At 41.1% G+C, this 18,816-nt stretch overlaps 1 protein-coding gene across 5 annotated transcripts in view; it reads left to right on the top strand.

Moving 5' to 3' along the window:
• AFF1 (ALF transcription elongation factor 1) overlaps window positions 1-18,816 on the top strand; it is a 201,145-nt gene that overhangs the window by 91,394 nt on the left and 90,935 nt on the right. For 4 of the 5 annotated variants that reach the window (XM_035709568.2, XM_049104811.1, XM_049104810.1 and 1 more), the window contains one exon: window positions 18,451-18,571. In XM_035709568.2, coding sequence (XP_035565461.2) covers window positions 18,451-18,571 — 121 coding nt within the window. Of the gene's footprint in view, window positions 1-19; window positions 136-18,450; window positions 18,572-18,816 lie in introns of those variants that run through there. The other variant, XM_035709570.2, reaches the window with a different exon arrangement.

An 18,816-nucleotide genomic window follows, 5' to 3' on the forward strand; every position in this document is an offset into this window, starting at 1 on the left:
TTTTTTTTTTTTTACACAGGTGAAGATTGGAGGAGGGAGGAGGGAAAGGTGAATTAAGCCTCTACAATGGCTGCTAAGGAGATTGCCTTGAAAGCTTCCCAAATGGGAGTCTGAAATGTCTTTCTTCAAATGCATGTATGTATCTCTGCTGGATCCCTTGTTTCGTCTCATTAGAGCAAAAGTGGAAGATTCTGAAAGAGCAAGGAAAGGTTTGGCTCCGTGTACACACATGGATAAACTCTTGCAGTGTGCAGGCGTATGTATGTTCAAGCTGCTTCAGTTCTGCCAACAGTAGCTGTCATGATGTGTCTCACAGAGTTCAGGACCATTCTTCAGTTCTTTCCTTTCAGGGAGCCACTGTACTGGTTAATAGATGAATTTGTGCTTTCCACTTTCCTCTTCCCCCCCAAAGATTTATTTATTTAGAAGCGTGCCCATGCCCAAGTGGGGATGAGGGGCAGAGGGAGAGATAATCTCCAGCAGACTCTGTGTGGAGCAGGGAACCCAATGTGGGGGTTCAAGCGCATGATCCTGAGATCACGACCTGAGCTGAAACTGAGTCAGACACTTGACTGAGCCATCCACATGTACCCACCACCTTACCCCCTTTCTGATGGAGACTTCTGGTTAAATCTGAAGTGTCTTTTTTTTTTTAAGATTTTATTTATTAAACATGAGAGACACAGAGAGAGGCAGAGACAGGCAGAGGGAGAAGCAGGCTCCATGCAGGGAGCCTGACGTGGGACTCGATCCCAGTTCTCCAGGATCACGCCCTGGGCTGAAGACACTAAACCGCTGAGCGACCCGGGCTGCCCTAAGTCTGAAGTTTTATCTGTAGATATGGGTGATGGAACCATGTGGGATCTCTTCGTGTTTGGCAGCCTCTTAGATCCTACCATATTTATGCATTTATTCTTTTTTAAAAATTTATTTTTCATTTTTATTTTTAAGATTTTATTTATTTATTCATGAGAGGGGCAGCCCCGGTGGCGCAGCGGTTTGGCGCCGCCTGCAGCCTGGGGTGTGATCCTGGAGACCCGGGATCGAGTCCCACATCGGGCTCCCTGTGTGGAGCCTGCTTCTCCCTCTGCCTGTGTCTCTGCCTCTCTCTCTCTGTGTCTATGACTAAATAAATAAAATCTTAAAAAAAAAAAAAAGTTTATTTATTCATGAGACACACAGAGGCGGAGACACAGGCAGAGAAAGAAGCAGGCTCCATGCAGGGAGCCTGATGTGGGTCTTGATCCTGGAACTCCAGGATCACACCCTGGGCCGAAGGCAGACGCTCAACTGCTGAGCCACCCAGGCGTCCCTATGAATTTACTCTTGTGGCTAATTTCCCTAACACTGTATTGGGAAATTTTTCAAACATTCAGAAAGTTGGAAGAATTGAACAGTAAAAAGCCTTATTCCCAGATTATACTATTAACTTTATTATTATATTTGTTTTCTCACATATGTACTCATCTCTTCATTGCTATGTCTATCCATTAATCTCTTATGCCTCTTGTGTAAGTTCCAGATCCCAGAATACTTCGCTTGTATGTCATTAAAGTATTTATTTACAGGGTTTTCCCCCTTTCACCACAAAAGTCACATGCCACGAAACGCACAAACTTTAAGTGTACTGGTGCATTTGACAGCAGTATATGTCTGCGTAACCCAAATCCCTCCAAAAATGTAGGACTAATTTTAGGGTCATTATATTTGGTGTGCATGTGGGAAGATGATTAGAAGATGTGTAAATGGACTCACTCTGTTTTATTTGTCCTCCTTTCAAGGTTTAGTTTCTGTGTATTTCTCATTTTTTAAAGATGGATGTATTTTGAGAGATATAGTACCTCAAGCAGGGGGAGGGATGGAATCCTTACTCCCCACCCCCATCGTGGAGCCAGCTGTGGGGCTGCACCCCAGGACCCTGAGGTCATGACCTGCGCCAAAATCAAGAGTCAGATGCTTAACCGACTGAGCCACCCAGGTGCCCCTTGAGTATTGCTTTTAAAATGACTTCTCCCTGACTCACAGACTACAATTTCTTCAGTCTGTGACTGGGCAACATGGGGACTGCTTTCTTTGAAACAAGCAAAGCCTTCTTTACAGAGTGCTTTGACGGCTTAAGTCCAAAATCATTGAATTTTTTTTTTGGATTAGCTCTTTGCCCAGTCAAGATGCTTCATGGGAGTAGAGCCCCCTGTCCATTCTTTAAGACCTCCCTATTTCTGGGTAACAGTGGGATGCATGTGACAGAGTGCAATTAAAGCCTGATGCTTAAAGAGTGCATGTAGTAGAGGGGCGCCAGGGTGTTTGGGTTGTGTTCTTCCAGGATCATGCTATGGAAGTCACTGGTAGGGAGAATGGGGTCTTTCCTGAAAGTGGTGGACTCAGTGTCACTCATCCTGCATGGGTGGGCTCAGGGTTCTCAGAGCCTCCGTCTTCTACCAGGATGAATGAGAGAATCTGGGAATACAGGAATGCTTTCCCAAGTAACCTGGTGGTGGGTCTGTAGACAACCAGGGGCCCCAAGCTGAAGCGGGGCAAGTTGTAATTTGTCAATCAAATTATCTGATTGAATGTTACCTGTTTATTTCTATTCTGTTCTTCTCCAGGTTTTGGTAAAGTCTTATGTAAATATTTCAGCCACTTCCTAGCTATTTTATAGTAAGGGAATAGTTAGTTGAATCTGTGATTGGGCCAGAGTTGTAGTGGAAGCAGCATTCCCTGGGGCAGAGGGAAGATAGCAGCCTTAATTAGTGAGAGATCCCCTAGAAGGTTTAAATCCAAGGAATAAGATTAAAGTGTGTAAGAGGTTCAGTCCACATTCATTTTGAAGATCTTGGTTTAATTTTATCAAGGCTGTCAGCCTGTTTCCTTACACTGTCAACCTGACAAATGTCCTTTTATTTAAATGAAGGTATTCAAATCTAGTGGTGTAGTCTCCCACCAGACTTCTAAAGAACCAGGACATTTGAGGAACAGTAAGTTCTGACCTTTAATAGCAGCCACTGGCTTAATTCTTCATATTTTCCACAAACCACACCCGCCTGCTGGAGTAGATAGCTCAGGGAAGTTGGATGGACTTGCTGTGCCTTGGGATTTTGAATCCCAGAGCCTCTCCTGATGTTTTCCTTTGCTCTGCTGTCTCCCTCATATTCTGTCCTTTCCCATTCATTTCACCCTAAATCATATACAGCTGTAGCATGAAGTCTATTACTGCATTGAAGATGCAGCTGGAACCAGTGACTGGGTTGGTTTTTATGCCTCCTCGTTTCCCAGGCTTCCACCAGCACACTATTTCTACAACCCTTTTGAGGCTGTTGACCATTAGGCCAGGCAGGGTATTAGAGCTGAGTCCTGGAGGTAATAGATAACATCGTACAGTGAATGGTGCCAAACCCTGGAGGCAGCCAGCTTGGCACACTGTGCATCACACACTACATTATACCAGTCTTTTGGAATAAAAAAGTAAGGCATTAAAATTAGAGATAAGAGTAGAGATTTCTCATCTTTCGCCCTCAAGTTAGGAAAGCTGATAAGAGAGAAATTTGGTGTTCCTGAAAGACTGACATGTTTCAGAAGACATTTCAGAAATAGTCTGTACTTTACTCCTTTAAAATGAAACACTTCAAAATAAACTTAAAAATTCACCCTCTGTCTTTCTTAATAATTTAGGATCTAGTCCAAGGGCTGACAAACCTTTTCTGTAAAGGACCAGATGGTAAATATCTCAGGCTTTGCCTATCCACACAGTCTTTGTTGCAACTAGTCAGCTCTGCTGTTCCAGGACCAAAGCAACCATAGACAGTGTGTAAACAAATGGGCAGGGTTATGTTCCAATAAATCTTTATTTATAAAAACAAGCAGCTGGGCCAGATTTGGCTCACAAGCCAGTTTGCTAACCTCTGGTCTAGTCCATCTTTTTGTTTCTGCTAACTTTGTTTACTGTACATTTTTAGGTTGAAATTTAAGCATTGCTCAATGATCATTCAAATTGGAATGTTCAAACAAATTTTTTCCCTCTTTGCTGCTGGTAGCCTTATTCTTTTTAAATTGATTTTACTTAAAAGCCTGAAATTTCTGAGCTAAGCATGTTAGGAAATCAAGGAACAATCACATGGGGATGTTCAACTAAATGTTCCTTTTACATTTATTACTGAATTTTTTAAATCGTGGAATTGTGGCTGCTGGTTCAACAAACACGCAAGGATACAAGGAAGTCTTGAAAATAGTGTGAAACCATTTGAATTAGGAAGTCAGGCCAGACTTTGCACAGCAAGGCTCTGTATCCATTGGGCACCAGGACTGTGTTCTTTGGGGCAATGAGGAGGATGGAGGGCTGGGAGGAGTGGTCAGTTTTGTTTTTGTGATCATCTGGGGCCACAGCTAAGTCCATTTGCATTCTGAACTTTGACATCCCCACTCTGTTCATTACCTAAAATTGATGGTTTTTCATGAACAAATAATTTGAGGTCATTGTTTCAGGAGGAGAAAAGTCCACAGGCAATTCTTAGGGGCTTGCTGCCCTAAAATATCACTGAGGCTCTGGGCCAACCAGGTGGATTGGGTGGCTGCAAAAAGGCTGTCATCCCCTTGAATTATCAGTGGTTCTTTGGACCCTTTTTAGGAGAAATTTGGAGTTGTAGTTGGGGAATGATGTAAATAAGATGGTGCAAACATCCCATGGTGAATGATCACCCCTCCAGGACTTACATGCTTTCTCAGCAGGGGCATAGGGACCCCTTCCCCTCTTCCAAACCCCTGTTTGTTCTTCAAGCTCAGATGTCACTGCTCCTAATTAAATCATCCCAGACTCCTTCCTTTAGAGTTGATGTTTTTCTCCTCTGATTCTTTAGTGCTTGTGGCACTTGTAACCAGCCTCTGCAATCAATCTTAGCAGTCTGCCCCTACCCCCTTTTGTATTTCTCCCGCTAGATTGTAGAATCCTTACTCTTTTGTCCTTAGGTCTAGCACATAGGAAGGGAGTCAATATTGACTGGAAACAAATAGATTTTCTGTTTTTATTCTGTGAGGCTGAAGGTCTTAGTTGGACTATGGAAAACCATAGAAGTGCATTTGTGCTCTTAAATAACCTTAGGTGCAATAAAATTTAAAATGCGATGATGTTGGAAGAAACCATTTTACAATCAGACACTGTTAATATAAAGCATCAGTGCATTTGGTTATTTTAAATGTTTGCTTATTGTTTCCTTACAATAGGACTATTTGCTTCTGCTTTTCAAAGACAGAGTTAAATTTTAAAGCAAATTTAAAATTTTAAAGCATTATAAACTCTGAAGCTCTTGAAGTGTATTTAAAAAAATTAAGTGAACTCTCAAGCTTCTAGTTTACTGGTGTTGAAGAAGGTAGAGGGTGCTGTATTAAGTTTGATAAATACCCTTTGTTTTAAGCAAGTGAACTGCCTGTTGGCAGTGATGGGGAAAAGATGATATATTCTGCATATAAATGTCCATGGCTGGGCCAAAATCCAGCCCAAGGAATCCTGACAAGCTTTGTAAGGCTCATAACACTGCTTAGCAGAGGTCAAAATGAAGGGAGACTTCTCCAGAAAAACAATGACTTACTGTTTAGCTTTCAGGAGATGCCAATTATAGCCGGTGGTAGGAGGTGAGCTGGGGTTATGATGAAAATGAGAATATTTAGAAACATGTAATTGTTGCTTGTTGCCATATAAAATACCAATACACGTTTCCAGCTTTCTTCTCCTATAATAATCTCCCTGTTCTTCCTTCTTGAAATGTCTGTAGGATAAAATGGAAGAGATAATGAATGCCTCTAGCTTTTATGACATTAAGCTTTCTTTCTGTGAAAACAAATGTGACATGGGCAGTTAACTAAAAGAAGATAACTGTAAGTCAGGAGGTAAAGAAAAAAACCTGATGATTCTGTAAAAACATACCAACACTTGATTCTTACATTATTGTCTGTTTTGTGTGATATGCAAGTGAGTTAGGATTATCTTTGTGTTTTACATCCATGTGTGTTAGAGCCTAACCACCTTCCCCCGCCTTTTTTTTTTTTTAGTTGTAGAAAGTTTATCTCTTCATATATACATGTCCACAGCAGCTTGTTTAACTAGGTTTAAAGTATAATTGGCAGTGGCTTCCACTGGAGGTTATGTGTTGACCAGGGGATGGAAAATCCATCCTTAAGTTTAGTCTTCAATATACTCCCATAATGGAATGAGTTTCATTAAATGGGCAGAGGAGGAGCCCTACATTATTTTGTTTGTTCAGTAACTGAAATGTGCTAATGGGTCTCTACATATTCATTTAAAGAATAAATGTTTCTTAACATTTTCTTTTTTAGAAAAATAAATCACCTCTTGCCAGTTTCCTTATTATCCCATTGTTCCTGACTGTTCTTATCAATACATAGACATTGTTTTTCCTTTCATTTTCCAAAAGTAAGCCTTTTCCTGTTGCTTTTTGCTGTTGGTTAGTGAGTCTGAATGCTGAGCATTTATTCTGGCTGAAGCAGCACTTGGTACATTGGCCCAGTTTCAAACAGTTCTTCTTATCGTATGTGCTGCAATTGGTTCTCTGGAATGTGTGTGTGTTGGAAGTTCGGTCATTGGGAGGGACTTTTCCTTTTGGAATGGTAAATCCTGTAGTTGTCTTAGCTGTTCTGTAGAATGTAATTCATTCAGTTTGATGTATGTGGGGAATTATATGCTGCTCAAGATGTTAAGTGACAAAAAAAATCCCCTTAGTATATTTGATCTCTTATGACTCGTCTTAACAAACAAAAAAATAAACTTGTTCCTGAATAATTTCTTGAGAGTAGTTGCTTTTCTTGTTTTTTTAAATCCCTTAGAGGCATTTTAGCAGTCTCATGAGATACAAGATGAATTTAGGAATTATTTGTTTTTCTCTTGCTTTCTGTGTGGTACTTGAAAATTTGATTGATGTGTAAATCTTATTTGTGGGATGCTGTCCATAACTGCCAAGTTTAAAAAAAAAAATACTGTCTTTTGAAAATGTTTCTGTTAGCTCCAGATTGTATAATTTGTTGTTCATTAAAGAAAAAAAAAAAAAGACACTACTTGAGGTTCTGCATCTGTATGCAGATTTCCATCCATTCAGTCAGTACTCCTTAGCCTAATGGGTTAGTGCTTGCTCCACAGTGTGGAGCAAGAGAGAAAAGGTGACTGACGTTCTGTAGCATATGTTCTTGGAGGAAGTGAGTGTGGAGAGCCAGACATAATTTTCTTTTAAAGATTTTATTTATTTATTCATGAGAGACACAGAGAGAGAGAGAGAGAGGGGCAGAGTCACAGGCAGAGGGAGAAGCAGGCTCCATGCAGGGAGCCCAATGTGGGACTCGATCCCAGATCTCCAGGACTATGCCCTGGGCCGAAGGCAGGCGCTAAACCGCTGAGCCACCTGAGCTGCCTGAGAGCCAGACATAATTGAACAGATAAATGAATAGACGAGATAATTTTTAGATAGTGATAAAAAGAGATGGAGCAGGGTGAAGTGCTACAGAACTCCTGCTGGTGAGGCCAAGTGCTCATTTAAATCTGGGACCTCACTGAGGAGCTCATTTAACCCGAAGGTGTTGCTGGCAACATTGTCCTCCACTCTCCTGAGGGAGCATCCAAGTAGGGGATCAGCAATGCACAACTCTACCGGTTCTAGGCATGGAAATGCCAGTGTGGCTAGTACTTGAGAAGGGCAGGGGGGAGGGGCTTATATCTGGAGATAGTGTGCTGGAGATAGAGCCTTATAGATCAACCTTCTGGGTTTTAATCTTGAATTCTAAGGGAAGCCTATGCTGATCTTACAGCAGTGGAAGGAGCCATGTAATCTCATTTGCATTTTAAAACTTTCTAGATGTTGTATTTTTTGTTTTGTTTTGTTTTCCCCACAATGCATTTAAAACAGCATGGAGAGATTTTTTTTTCATTGTGGGATTTTTGTTGAAGTTTTAGTCCTAGGGACAGCTTATTAATATTATTCTGAATCTTATTTGATTTAAAATGAATGTGTATTTGCTATAAATGTTATTTAGCCTTTTTTTTTTTTTTGGTGTAGTATACTTGGACTTTCATGACTAATAATATGGCAAACTGAAGAATAAAAACCCTAATATTAACTGAGACATATGGTGTTAGCTGAGGCAGCTTTCATGGCTGACCTAGGAAAGAGAGATGTCAGCTTCCTTCTCGGTTTGAGTCATTTGATGGGTACAACAGTCTGGTAAAATCAGTTTTAGGTATGAGACAATGAATCGTATTTTGTCATCAAATAATGAGTAAGACTGGCAGGCTTCAGGAGAATTCTCGACTGTTTGGAATTGAGTAATGCTTGAATGTAATCACTAAGTCAAGGATAGTAGATTAAGCATCACTTTCTAGTTCTAAGCCCTGTGCTCTCAGGAAGAGTCCTTGCCATTAAGAAGCTCACAGTCTGATAAAGAAAATCTGTAGGCACGTGTACAGTCTGTCTCATTTCTGTAAATGTAAACATGGAAAGACTTGCAGGAATAGATGTATTCCAGAGAAAGGAATCATTCACATCAGAGATTGGAGGTGAGAATGGAGTTTGGGGCTAGGGACCCTGATGGAGAGGCAGGGATATTTGGGAAGGCTTCGAAAGGGGGAGAGTTCTCAAGAGAACTGGCAGAGATAAGGGCTGTGCTTTTTTCCTACATCCCCCAGTTCTTTGTGTTCATAGTATTGGGAAGGGGCGCAGGAATGGGGTCTTCCCCATTTTTGTTTGAGAAATGAGCAGAAAGAGGTCTTACCCCTTGAAGGTTGGAGGTAAGTTGAAGCCAGGTACTGAAGGGTGTTGCTTGGCTTAACCACTGTAGTTTTAATCCTGTAGGCAGCATTGGGCTCAGAAAAGCTGTAAATAGGTGAGTAATAAGATCAGATTCATGATTTTTATAAAGGCATTTTCTGTGAGGCAGCTGTGTGGAGCTAAGTGGCTGAGGACAAGAAGCCTTGTGGGGCTGTGCTCCCAAGTCAGAAGTAAGGAAGTCCACACAACACTTCATTTAAATTTTGGATGCTTAATAGATTTAATATCCCAAACTTTTTTTTTTTTTTTTTGGTTGAGCATGAATTAAATGAGACAAGCATAAAAGTCTAGAACTTTGAGCTAGATAGTCTCCATTCTTTCTTAGTTTATGATCACCGCATTCTTTTATTTTGTGGCTATTATAATACAGACTTTCACCAGCCTCATTATTTTATAGGTGTGTGATGTGGTCCTTCATGGTCAGTTGAGTGTGAAAGAAGAATGGCATGGTAATGAGGCCAGTGCTCTGGTTGATCCTAGTACAGACGAGATCTGCAGGGGAGAGCCAACAGCTTCTGCCCATGTTTCTGACTGGTGCCAAATGTACAGTTGCCAATAAGGCAGGCGGTCTGAGGTAGTTCCGAACACCAGGGACCTTTATAACTAAATGAGGGAACAGAAATAGTCAAGTGGCAGATTTACCTCTAGTGAGCCTGTTGCCACTGTGGGAGGGGGAGGGTCATTTCTGTACTTGCTTTCAGTTAACTGTAAGTAGGAAGTGTCGGAATTTTAGGGATCCCCTCTGAGAGACTGCCTTTTTCTGGAATTTCTTAGTTACATTAATATGTTCTCATTTCAAATAGCATTAAAAGCAAATTTTACTAACCCCTAGCACATAGATTGTCAAATCTTCAAGGTCGGGAGTGATTTCTTTTCAGTGTTGTGGTTTGTGTAATTGTGCCGTTTGCATGATGGCCTTCCTGAGTCAGTACTAGTTTTTTGATTTTTAAAAAATGTTTAAAATGTGTGTGCTTGTGTTTTATTTTTTTATTTTTTATTTTTATTTTTTTTGTGCTTGTGTTTTAAATGTGTTTATTAGAAGGTAAAGTACTATGTCTTATGCATAGGAACACAGTAGCTCATCTGTCTCCTCTCCCCTCATCGTCCTCTTGTTGGAGCTCTGTATCCCCACCCACACAGCTTCCCTCACTGCCCTTTTAAGACTATTGAAGAAGACAAATTCTTGTGCTTTTCCATCAATAGGATACAAATGCCTCTCCAAATATATTTATGATCTATTAAGGTAACCAAAATGGGCTATAGTGAGACAGGTTTTCTAAAAAAAAAAAATCAGCTGCTGGTGTTTGAACTTTGGAACATAGTCTCTAAGGCACTGCTTTATGCAGATGGGTCTGTAATTTTTAGTAATGATTGAAGACTGAGTCCAGGGTCCAAAATCAGTGTTCATAGGTTCCAGTGAGAGTTAGTGGTAAAATGTTCAACACCTCAATTTTTCTTTAGCCCTGATCTTGATGTTGTTACATGAGGCAGTTTCTTTTGTTCTTAATCAAAATTTTTAACTGCACAAATAATGAATGGATACCTTCTCATTAAAAAAAAAAAAAAAAAGTTAAAATATTCCTTAAACCACTATACTACTGCTTACCTCCTCTACCCTAATCTGGTGCTTCTTCCTGATAGATATTTGTAAAATGAATCCTTTTAGACCTTTGCTACATACTAACGTATGTAGAAAAAGACCTGGCAGGTTCATTTTGAAAGGTAAATTAACGTGTCTCTCATTAGGATGGAAGTGCCTGACCTTTTACTCAAGTTTGCCCAAGTTGATGCTCTCTCAATTCAAAACTCATAGTATGTCTATAAGATATATAAAAATATCTTAAAGGTTGATTTAATTTTGCAAAATGGAGTGATATACAACTCCTTCAGTATTCTAATGAGGCTGAGTCTTCTGTGGCAAGCAAAAGTGAGTAGCAGAGCTGTACTTTGAGATAATCCCCTTGGAGCTCCTCCAGGGAAAAAAGAGTGACATAATTCTATTTTGTCATTTCACTTGGCTGATTTTTCTTTTATATTAAATCAGATTTGGTCTTTGAAATTAAGGGTTAAATCTTTGTTTTTTCTTTGCATTTATTGTGTGTGTTAGGTGATGGGGGAAGTAATAAAGGTGAAATCTTTGGAAGATTTAGCTGAGTGATTTTTATTACAAGAAAACCTGTTGCAAATTCTTTCACATGTACAAAGCAAAAGAGGGAAAAAATTCTCCATTCTTTGAAGCAGCATTTCTTCTTTCAAACATGGAGCCACTCTGATTTCTCATGTTTAAAGTGTATTGATGAGTAATACAGATTTAATGGCAAAATGAACTTTGTGCTTTGAAGTATGTTGACATTGTCCTGTAAAGCCAGTATGTGAAAAATGTTCCCTGAATGTTAGATTGTAGGACTAGAGAAACATGGTGGCAAAGGGCCTGAAGATGGACTTTAAAAGTAAGTCGCTTGCATGAGAGTAAGAACCCAAAGCTGCTATCCTTTTGTCTCTGTCACTTTGTGACATATCATATCACCAGTCTCTCTCTCTTTTTTTTAAAGATTTTATTTATTTATTCATGACAAACACACAGAGGCAGAGACACAGGCAGAGGGAGAAGCAGGCTCCATGCAGGGAGCCCGCTGTGGGACTCGATCCCAGGACTCCAGGATCACGCCCTGAGCCAAAGGCAGATGCTCAAACGCCAAGCCACCCAGGCGTCCCATATCACCAATCTTTAAACCACCCTTTCCAACTTTTGTGAATAGACTGAGAGTTTTTCGTTTTGTTTTCTCTTTTGTCCATTCAAATCAGAATGGCATAGTCCTCCTAAAACAGTAAAAAGACTCATTCTTTTCAAAAATTAGTCTGTGTTTTAGATTTTAGGATTTTTTCCTTTCCTTCCTGCCAAATGTCTCTTCCATGCCTAGGGAGATAAATACACTGGAGAAATTACACTCTATCCCCCAAGGAAGAATTCAGCTTTTAAATGTGAGTTCTAGAGAGAATGGTCACATCTATTAGAGGCAGGTCTGTGTGGAGTGGTCAGTCAAGGGTGATAAATGGGTAGTCAGCTGTGCATAGCCTGCCCTGGGGGCCCAGGGTTGCCATGGAAGCACCCAATGGCATTTGGTGATCCTGCATGACTAACCTAGATTAGCAGCAGGGCCCGTGGGCTCCAGCCTGGACGTAGGTGCTCACAGCCAGATGATGGCCCCATCGCTCACGCTCAAGTTGGCCCTTCCTGTAACTTATAGTGTCTTTTCCTCCTTCCACCTATGTTCTTTTCCTTTCTTTTTTAGTGCAAGGGAAATTGAGAAAGAGGATCTCTCTCATTAATCCATACCAGAACTGTGATTTCTTCATTCTATCACAGTGTTGTAACGCATCTACCCATGATGGCAAGGAGGGACATTTGAGAAGTCAGAGTAAATGGGCCCTGACAGGCCCCAGCATGGGCTCGACTGAGTGACTGCGTTCAGGGGCTGAATGGGCAGCTCTGAATTCCTCAGGAGTTCAGCACCTCTCCGAAAGCGAGAGCAGCCTGGTGTGTGTTAGACTTCCAGGCTTCACCGGGGCTCCCGCGTGGATTACAGCGGCAGGATTCTGTGACTGCAAACCTGCGGCCGCTCCGCCCGAGTAATGGCTGGTGCACTCGTGTTCTGCAGGGCCCACCAGGCACAGGAAGCTGGAGCCTGTGGTTTCCCCTTTGGTCTTTCTAGTTCGCTTACGAGGGGGGAAAAGTGGAGGGCAGTGGTTTGTTGCAGAGATCTTTTTGATCCATCGGTACTGAACCTTTGCAGACGGGGGACAGTAGTATGTGATCCAAAAGCAACAGAGTGGTGACTGAATGGCCGCTGGAAGTAACTCCCTATTTTATTTAGGCAGACTTCTGCGGAAACTCCTGACCATCTGCTGGGTGGTCAGACTTGGCACCCTCCCCCCAGGGGCACTTCAACATGTGGCCTTATTTTTGAATGCCCTAGGTTGCTTCAAATCATCATGTGACTTGGTGGTCTCTCTGTCTCTCTCTGTCTGTCTCTGTCTCTCTCTCCCCAGGTCAGGGGAGGGGGCTCCTGGGCTGGCCAAGCAAGTGGCACCAAGGCTCTAGGAACTTGCCTGGGTTAGTGGCCAGAAGTTCCTGGGAGTGGAGCCTGATATCAGGCATGTAATGGCTGCTTTGGTGCAAGTTTATTTACAGCCTGTCCTTGAAAGAAATTAATGTGAAGAGCCCCTTAGCACTTTGGAGAGGACTTGTGAATTTAGAGGTTGTTATGGAGCCAGTAACCTCAAATCTGTAAATTAAAAAGGGCTCTAATTTTTTTTTTTTTTAAAGGCTCTAAAATAAGAATTGTGGTGTGGTTTTTATAACCTGAGGAGTAACTTCATGCTGCTGGCCATTCCTCTCTCAAAGGGCTCTCTGTCCGGTCCTGAGGCAAGGACAGACCCTCGTGGATACATTGAACCAAACACATTTTGTGGCTCTGAGATTGCTCTACTGGCAGGGATAAAACCTGAATCATCGATGTGTACCTTTTTGAGACCAAGGAATTACGAGTGATAGTAAATGAACACACAGCACACCTTCTTTGTTGTTGCCCTATTTAATATTGTTGTTGCCCTATTTAATATAGCCTTGCTGTGCAGAACTTGCTAGCAGAACTGTGATTAAGAATACCTGCTTTTTTGCCAAACAGACCTGCATTCGAATTTTAAGGTTATCATTTAATAGCAAATTAATCTGAGCTTCATTTTTTTTTCCTCGTCTGGAAGATGGGGTTAATAATCTCCCTCTCACAGAGTTGTGAAAATTAAATAGGAGACCGATGTGGTGTGCCTAAATCAGTGCTGACTGAACAACAGCTGCTAAGTGGTGGCAGTTCTTGGCAACCTGCTGGTACTGTCATCCTTGCTCCCATTTTTGGTAAGCTTTATTAGAGTGATCCATAGAGCCAAGTAGAGTGTGCACACCTAGAAACTTGTTACGTGTAAGATCTCACGTCCCACATCAGATTACAGACTCAGAAACTGGGGGATAGGTCTCTGCATTCCATGATTTAACAGGTCCTCCAGGTTGATTCTAGTGTTCATTGATTTGGGAACCTCTCACCTAATCCAAAATGCTGCATAGAAAGCAGGGAAGGAGAACTTGTAGCTTTGTGTGGAACAATGAGAAAGTCCAGTGAAAGGATGATGTTGGGATGGGGTTATCCCCTAAGGGAGAATGTTTTCTCCTCCACACCAGAGGAGAAATGCCACCTTTAATTTAATTAAATGAAGTGATAGTCACCTTGTAATTATTCAAAGGTAATGAAGTCTGTGAATCATGTAGGACATGTACTTCAAATCCCCTCGTTTGAGATTCTTCTGTCGACCCCGTCTTTGCACCTTGAATTAAAGATGATGTGTAAGGCTGAACAGTGATTTACTTACTCATGACTACTAATTGTTTTGATATTTAAAAAAAAAAATATTTCCCCTGATGTCAAAATAGAATAAAGAAAAATATTCATGAAAAAATTTGCCTATGAACTTTAGCAAACCATTCGTTAAACCATTGCAAACTTAGAGTAAGTAAAAGCCAAGTAAACCAGAAAGCTCCCCAGTGTGACTGGTAAAACCCTGACAGTTGCAAGGAGAAGGTAGACAGTCCAGAAGAATGAGGGCTCACAGCCTGTCCTCTGTAGTCCTGGGAATTGTGAACTGGTCACTTACTGTCTCTTCGGCCTACCTCTGCCCTGCCCAGGAGCCTTGGGGAGTGAGACCCAAGGGACAGTTGGGGGAGAGTGAGTTTCTCTCACAAAGTCTAGAACTCATAAAACTCATCCTACCAGTAACACTCATGAGGTCTTTCCTCATCTCACTAGGTTTTTCAGTTGAAGGGTAATGAATGGTTAATTAAAAAAGAAATACACTCAAAGGTTGTTTCAAAATTGGTATAGTATTACATTTGTCTGCCAATAAAATCTTGGTGTGGGTTTTAACTTTTAAACTAATGAAGTAAAACCTCTAATTAAGCCGAGTCCCTAATTTAATAGGATTTTTTCCCCTGTGGGAGGTACCTGGATTTTTGAGTCACATAGCAGCCATAAGCCTGTGTTGGAAACATTGTAAAATTGGGTTCTTATTATTTCCATAGCAATTTTTGTTACTTAAGAAATAAAACATTGAAGTGTGGTAAAACTCCCATGATAACGGAGATAAGGCTGTGCTGATCAATTTAGAAATACCTGAGTACTTTTAAGCCAGGGTAGCTTTTCTTAAAAATATGTGTGGAGTTGATAGAAAAATTAAGTGAGGACCCCAAGCTGCCTATAGTTGGGGTGCCACTGCTCACACCCTCACTTTCCATCTGGAACTGAGAACTTTGCATTTGGGTTACCTTCTCGGAGACCAAGGTAAAAATCAGAAGTGGGCAGAAGTCTGTTATTGAAGTGGAACCAAAGGCTGTGAACACTCATAAGCAAATAAAGCTGTAGGGACTGTGGTGGTGTAACCTGCAGAATCAGAAAGGGAGAACTCCCTTCGTGATGAGGATGGTAAAGCAGGTGCCCTTGGGAAGCTGCTTCTTACCTGTGTGTGGTACATGTACCAAGTAGCTGTGGAAAAGAGAAGCTTGGCATTTCGGGTTGCTTACAAGACAGTTGCATGCCCTACCTGCTCTGCAAGTGGCTGTAAAAGCAAGTTGGAAGGAAAAAAGTTGATTTCCTGATCAACCCTCTTACTTAATTGGCTCTCATGGATGTATGTTAACGTTACATGATTTTTTTTTAAGATTTAATTTATTCATGGGAGACATGGAGAGAGAGGCAGAGACATAGGCAGAGGAAGAAGCAGGCGCAGGCTCCCCATGGGAACCCTAAGGTGGGACTCAATCCCCAGTTCCTGGAATCATCACACCCTGAGCCAGAGGCTCAACCACTGAGTCACCCAGCTGCCCCTCATGATTTTTTTTTTTTTTTTTGAGCCAATGAAGAATTACCAAAGTTATAAAATAACTGAAAGGAATTCCTGAGTGGTCATCAGGTTCACTGTGCTGCTTTCAACCAGAAATAACTCTAACTGTCCAAAACATGTGAGATTCAGACTCTGTTGAAGAAGATTCCATAGCTAGTTTCTGGTTTAGTCTTTTTTTTTCCAACTTTTTTCAGTATGTTGACTAACATAAATTGTTCACTTTGTAGTTCTCTTGTAAAGTATGACATCAAGCTATCCATTCTTTAGGAAAAGTTTTTGTTATGGTAAGCTTAAACAGGTAATTCTTTGGCCACATCCAGGTAAATTTAGCCAGGTAGCTTAGCCTCCTCACCACCTTAAGGCTATGGTAAAAGCAGAAAATAACTTTATAGATGGCTATTTTTAAAAAATTGTTTTTGCATATGTCTTCCGGAGTTAATCTTTAAAAATTTATATGTAAGTCTTTAAAAATACATTATAAACATAGTGGCTGTTTTTTAATTTAAAACTAATGGTTAGGGATCCCTGGGTGGCTCAGCAGTTTAGTGCCTACCTTCAGCCCAGGGCATGATCCTGGAGTCCAGGGAAAGAGTCCCATGTCAGGCTCCCTGCATGGAGCCTGCTTCTCCCTCTGCCTGTGTCTCTGCCTCTCTCTGTGTCTCTCATGAATAAATAAATAAAATCTTAAAAACAAAACAAAACAAAGTAATGGTTAGTTTCTATGTAAAGTACCGTGCATTAGCATCAAGAGAGAGAGAAGTGAGAGGTTTTATTTTGATGGAGCTCACATTCTAGGGGGAAAGGGGAGGAGGAGAGAGAAGCACTCATTGTGTTATATTAGCACATGCTTGGTGAATTTAAGGAAGCCTTTAGATTGGGTAACATTGGAACCACCCTAGAGATTTGCTGGTAGCTGAAAATCGGGGATAAGGGTGTGAGGTTGAGAGAGAAGCAGAGGAAATTTGTTTGATTAGAATGAAAGCATCAAGGTCCAGGATACCAGTGAGGAGCAAGGAATAGTCTGGAATGCCCAGAATATACAGGTGGTTTGTGGGTGAATCATATTCCATGTGTGAAATGGTCCTGGGAGAATTGATTATCATTCAGAGTTCTAGAGATGAGATTAGAGCAAGAGGCTGCTTTTAAAGGTTATGTTTGGGAAGTAGACATGACTGTCAAGGAGAATGCATGAGGCAGGTCTACAGGGAAACAGTAGGGTGATATCTAGAGTAGATTTGTACTAGATTATTGGGAGAATTTTAATGCCATAGCAAGGATTTAGAGTTAATTCTGCAGCAGCAAAGAGCTATCAAATGCTTGTTATTTTAAAATGTGGGTAGTGGCATGGGAACCAGAGCTTTAGGTTGGATTTCTTTCTATGAGAAGGCTAGTTTAGAGAGACAAGATGTTGGGGAAGCAGGGAGAACAGTAAGTAGGCTCTTGTTGGAGAAAATAAGACAAGTCATGAGAGCAGAGAGGCCAGGAAAAGGGGTGTCTGAGATCAGCACTATAATTTGTGAAGGTGTGCATGTGACCTTGGCAAGACAGTTTAATTTTTTCCTACTTATTTATTCACATAATGATGGGGGAAAGGATTCAGTAGCTCCCCTAGAAATACATGTATGAGGACAAAAGTCAGTTTATAGTTCTTACTATCATTATTCTTATATATCACATATGAGTGTCGGGAGAGTGTGGCCTGTGTTGCTGACCTGTGGCCAGCCTACTTTGGGATTACATGCTAGCTAAAACTGCACTCTTGTTGGTTTCCTTCTGCCATTTGTCTGTCAGTGAATGCATTTTTAACCCTTTTAGTGCCAGGGCTGATGATTTAGGATATATTTTTATGTGGTTTAAGTAGGGCAATCAGATTATCAGACTTCTCGGTAGGTAAAGCTGACATCTAAAATTGGATTTTCCTGGGGATCCCTGGGTGGCTCAGTGGTTTAGCACCTGCCTTCGGCCCAGGGCGTGATCCTGGAGTCCTAGGATTGAGTCCCACATCGGGCTCCCTGCATGGAGCCTGCTTCTCCTTCTGCCTGTGTCTCTGCCTCTCTCTTGCTCTGTGTCTCTCATGAATATTTAAAAAAAAAAAAAATGGATTTTCCCATCCTTTACATTTGAAATGAGAATTAAAATTATCTTTTGGGGTTTAACATGCCAAGACACTCCCGGTAGAATAGGCAGAGAATGAAGTAAATGCTGTTTTGGGTGCTTGGTAATCTTTTAATTATGAAATAAACCTTTTGATTTTAATCTTCCAAAATGTATAATAGTGATCCAGGAAAACAGCCTTATTAAAGTTCACATCCTGCTGACTCCTTCAGATGAAAAGCTTCTATCTCTACCCCATATTTTGCAAGCTGAAAGTAAAAATAACGCTAATCTTGTCGCTCTTCCACGACTGCCTATAAAAGAGTGTTCAGTTTGGAGTCAGTCCTGAGCCACGAAGGGCAGTATTCCAGAGTGACTGCTTAGGTTTCTGGAGCCAGGACTTTAGGCCAGAGGGTCACAGCCTCAATCCAGGAGTGGTTTGGGGGACTTACGCTTTCTTTGAAACATTTCCTTTGTTATCACTTCTTGTTGACCTCTCCTGGCCTCCCTCACACATGTACATATGCAAAACGAAACTTGGACGCTGATAAATTTTATTGTTTTTGTTCCTTTGTGGCATCTGAAACAGCTTGTACAATGAAGACCGGAACCTGCTTCGAATTAGAGAGAAGGAAAGACGCAACCAGGAAGCTCACCAAGAGAAAGAGGCATTTTCTGAAAAGATCCCCCTTTTTGGAGAGCCCTACAAGGTATTCAGTGAATACTAGAAAGCCTGATTTATCACCATATTTCACTCTGTAATAGAAAGTGAGTTTGAACAGGGGTCACAAATATGAAAATAAGACCACTTATCTTAGATTGTCTTTGAAAAAAGACTGAAAATTCTCTGTACTTTGCCATTCAAATTACCAGTTTGTGGTCTTCCTTTGTAATGTTAGTCTCCTGTCTTTAGTAATATTTGTCCAGGGTGGGCTTCTCAACAGGATAATTGAGT

The sequence above is a fragment of the Canis lupus genome, chromosome 32, assembly GCF_003254725.2.
Source record: "Canis lupus dingo isolate Sandy chromosome 32, ASM325472v2, whole genome shotgun sequence".
NCBI lineage: Eukaryota > Metazoa > Chordata > Mammalia > Carnivora > Canidae > Canis > Canis lupus.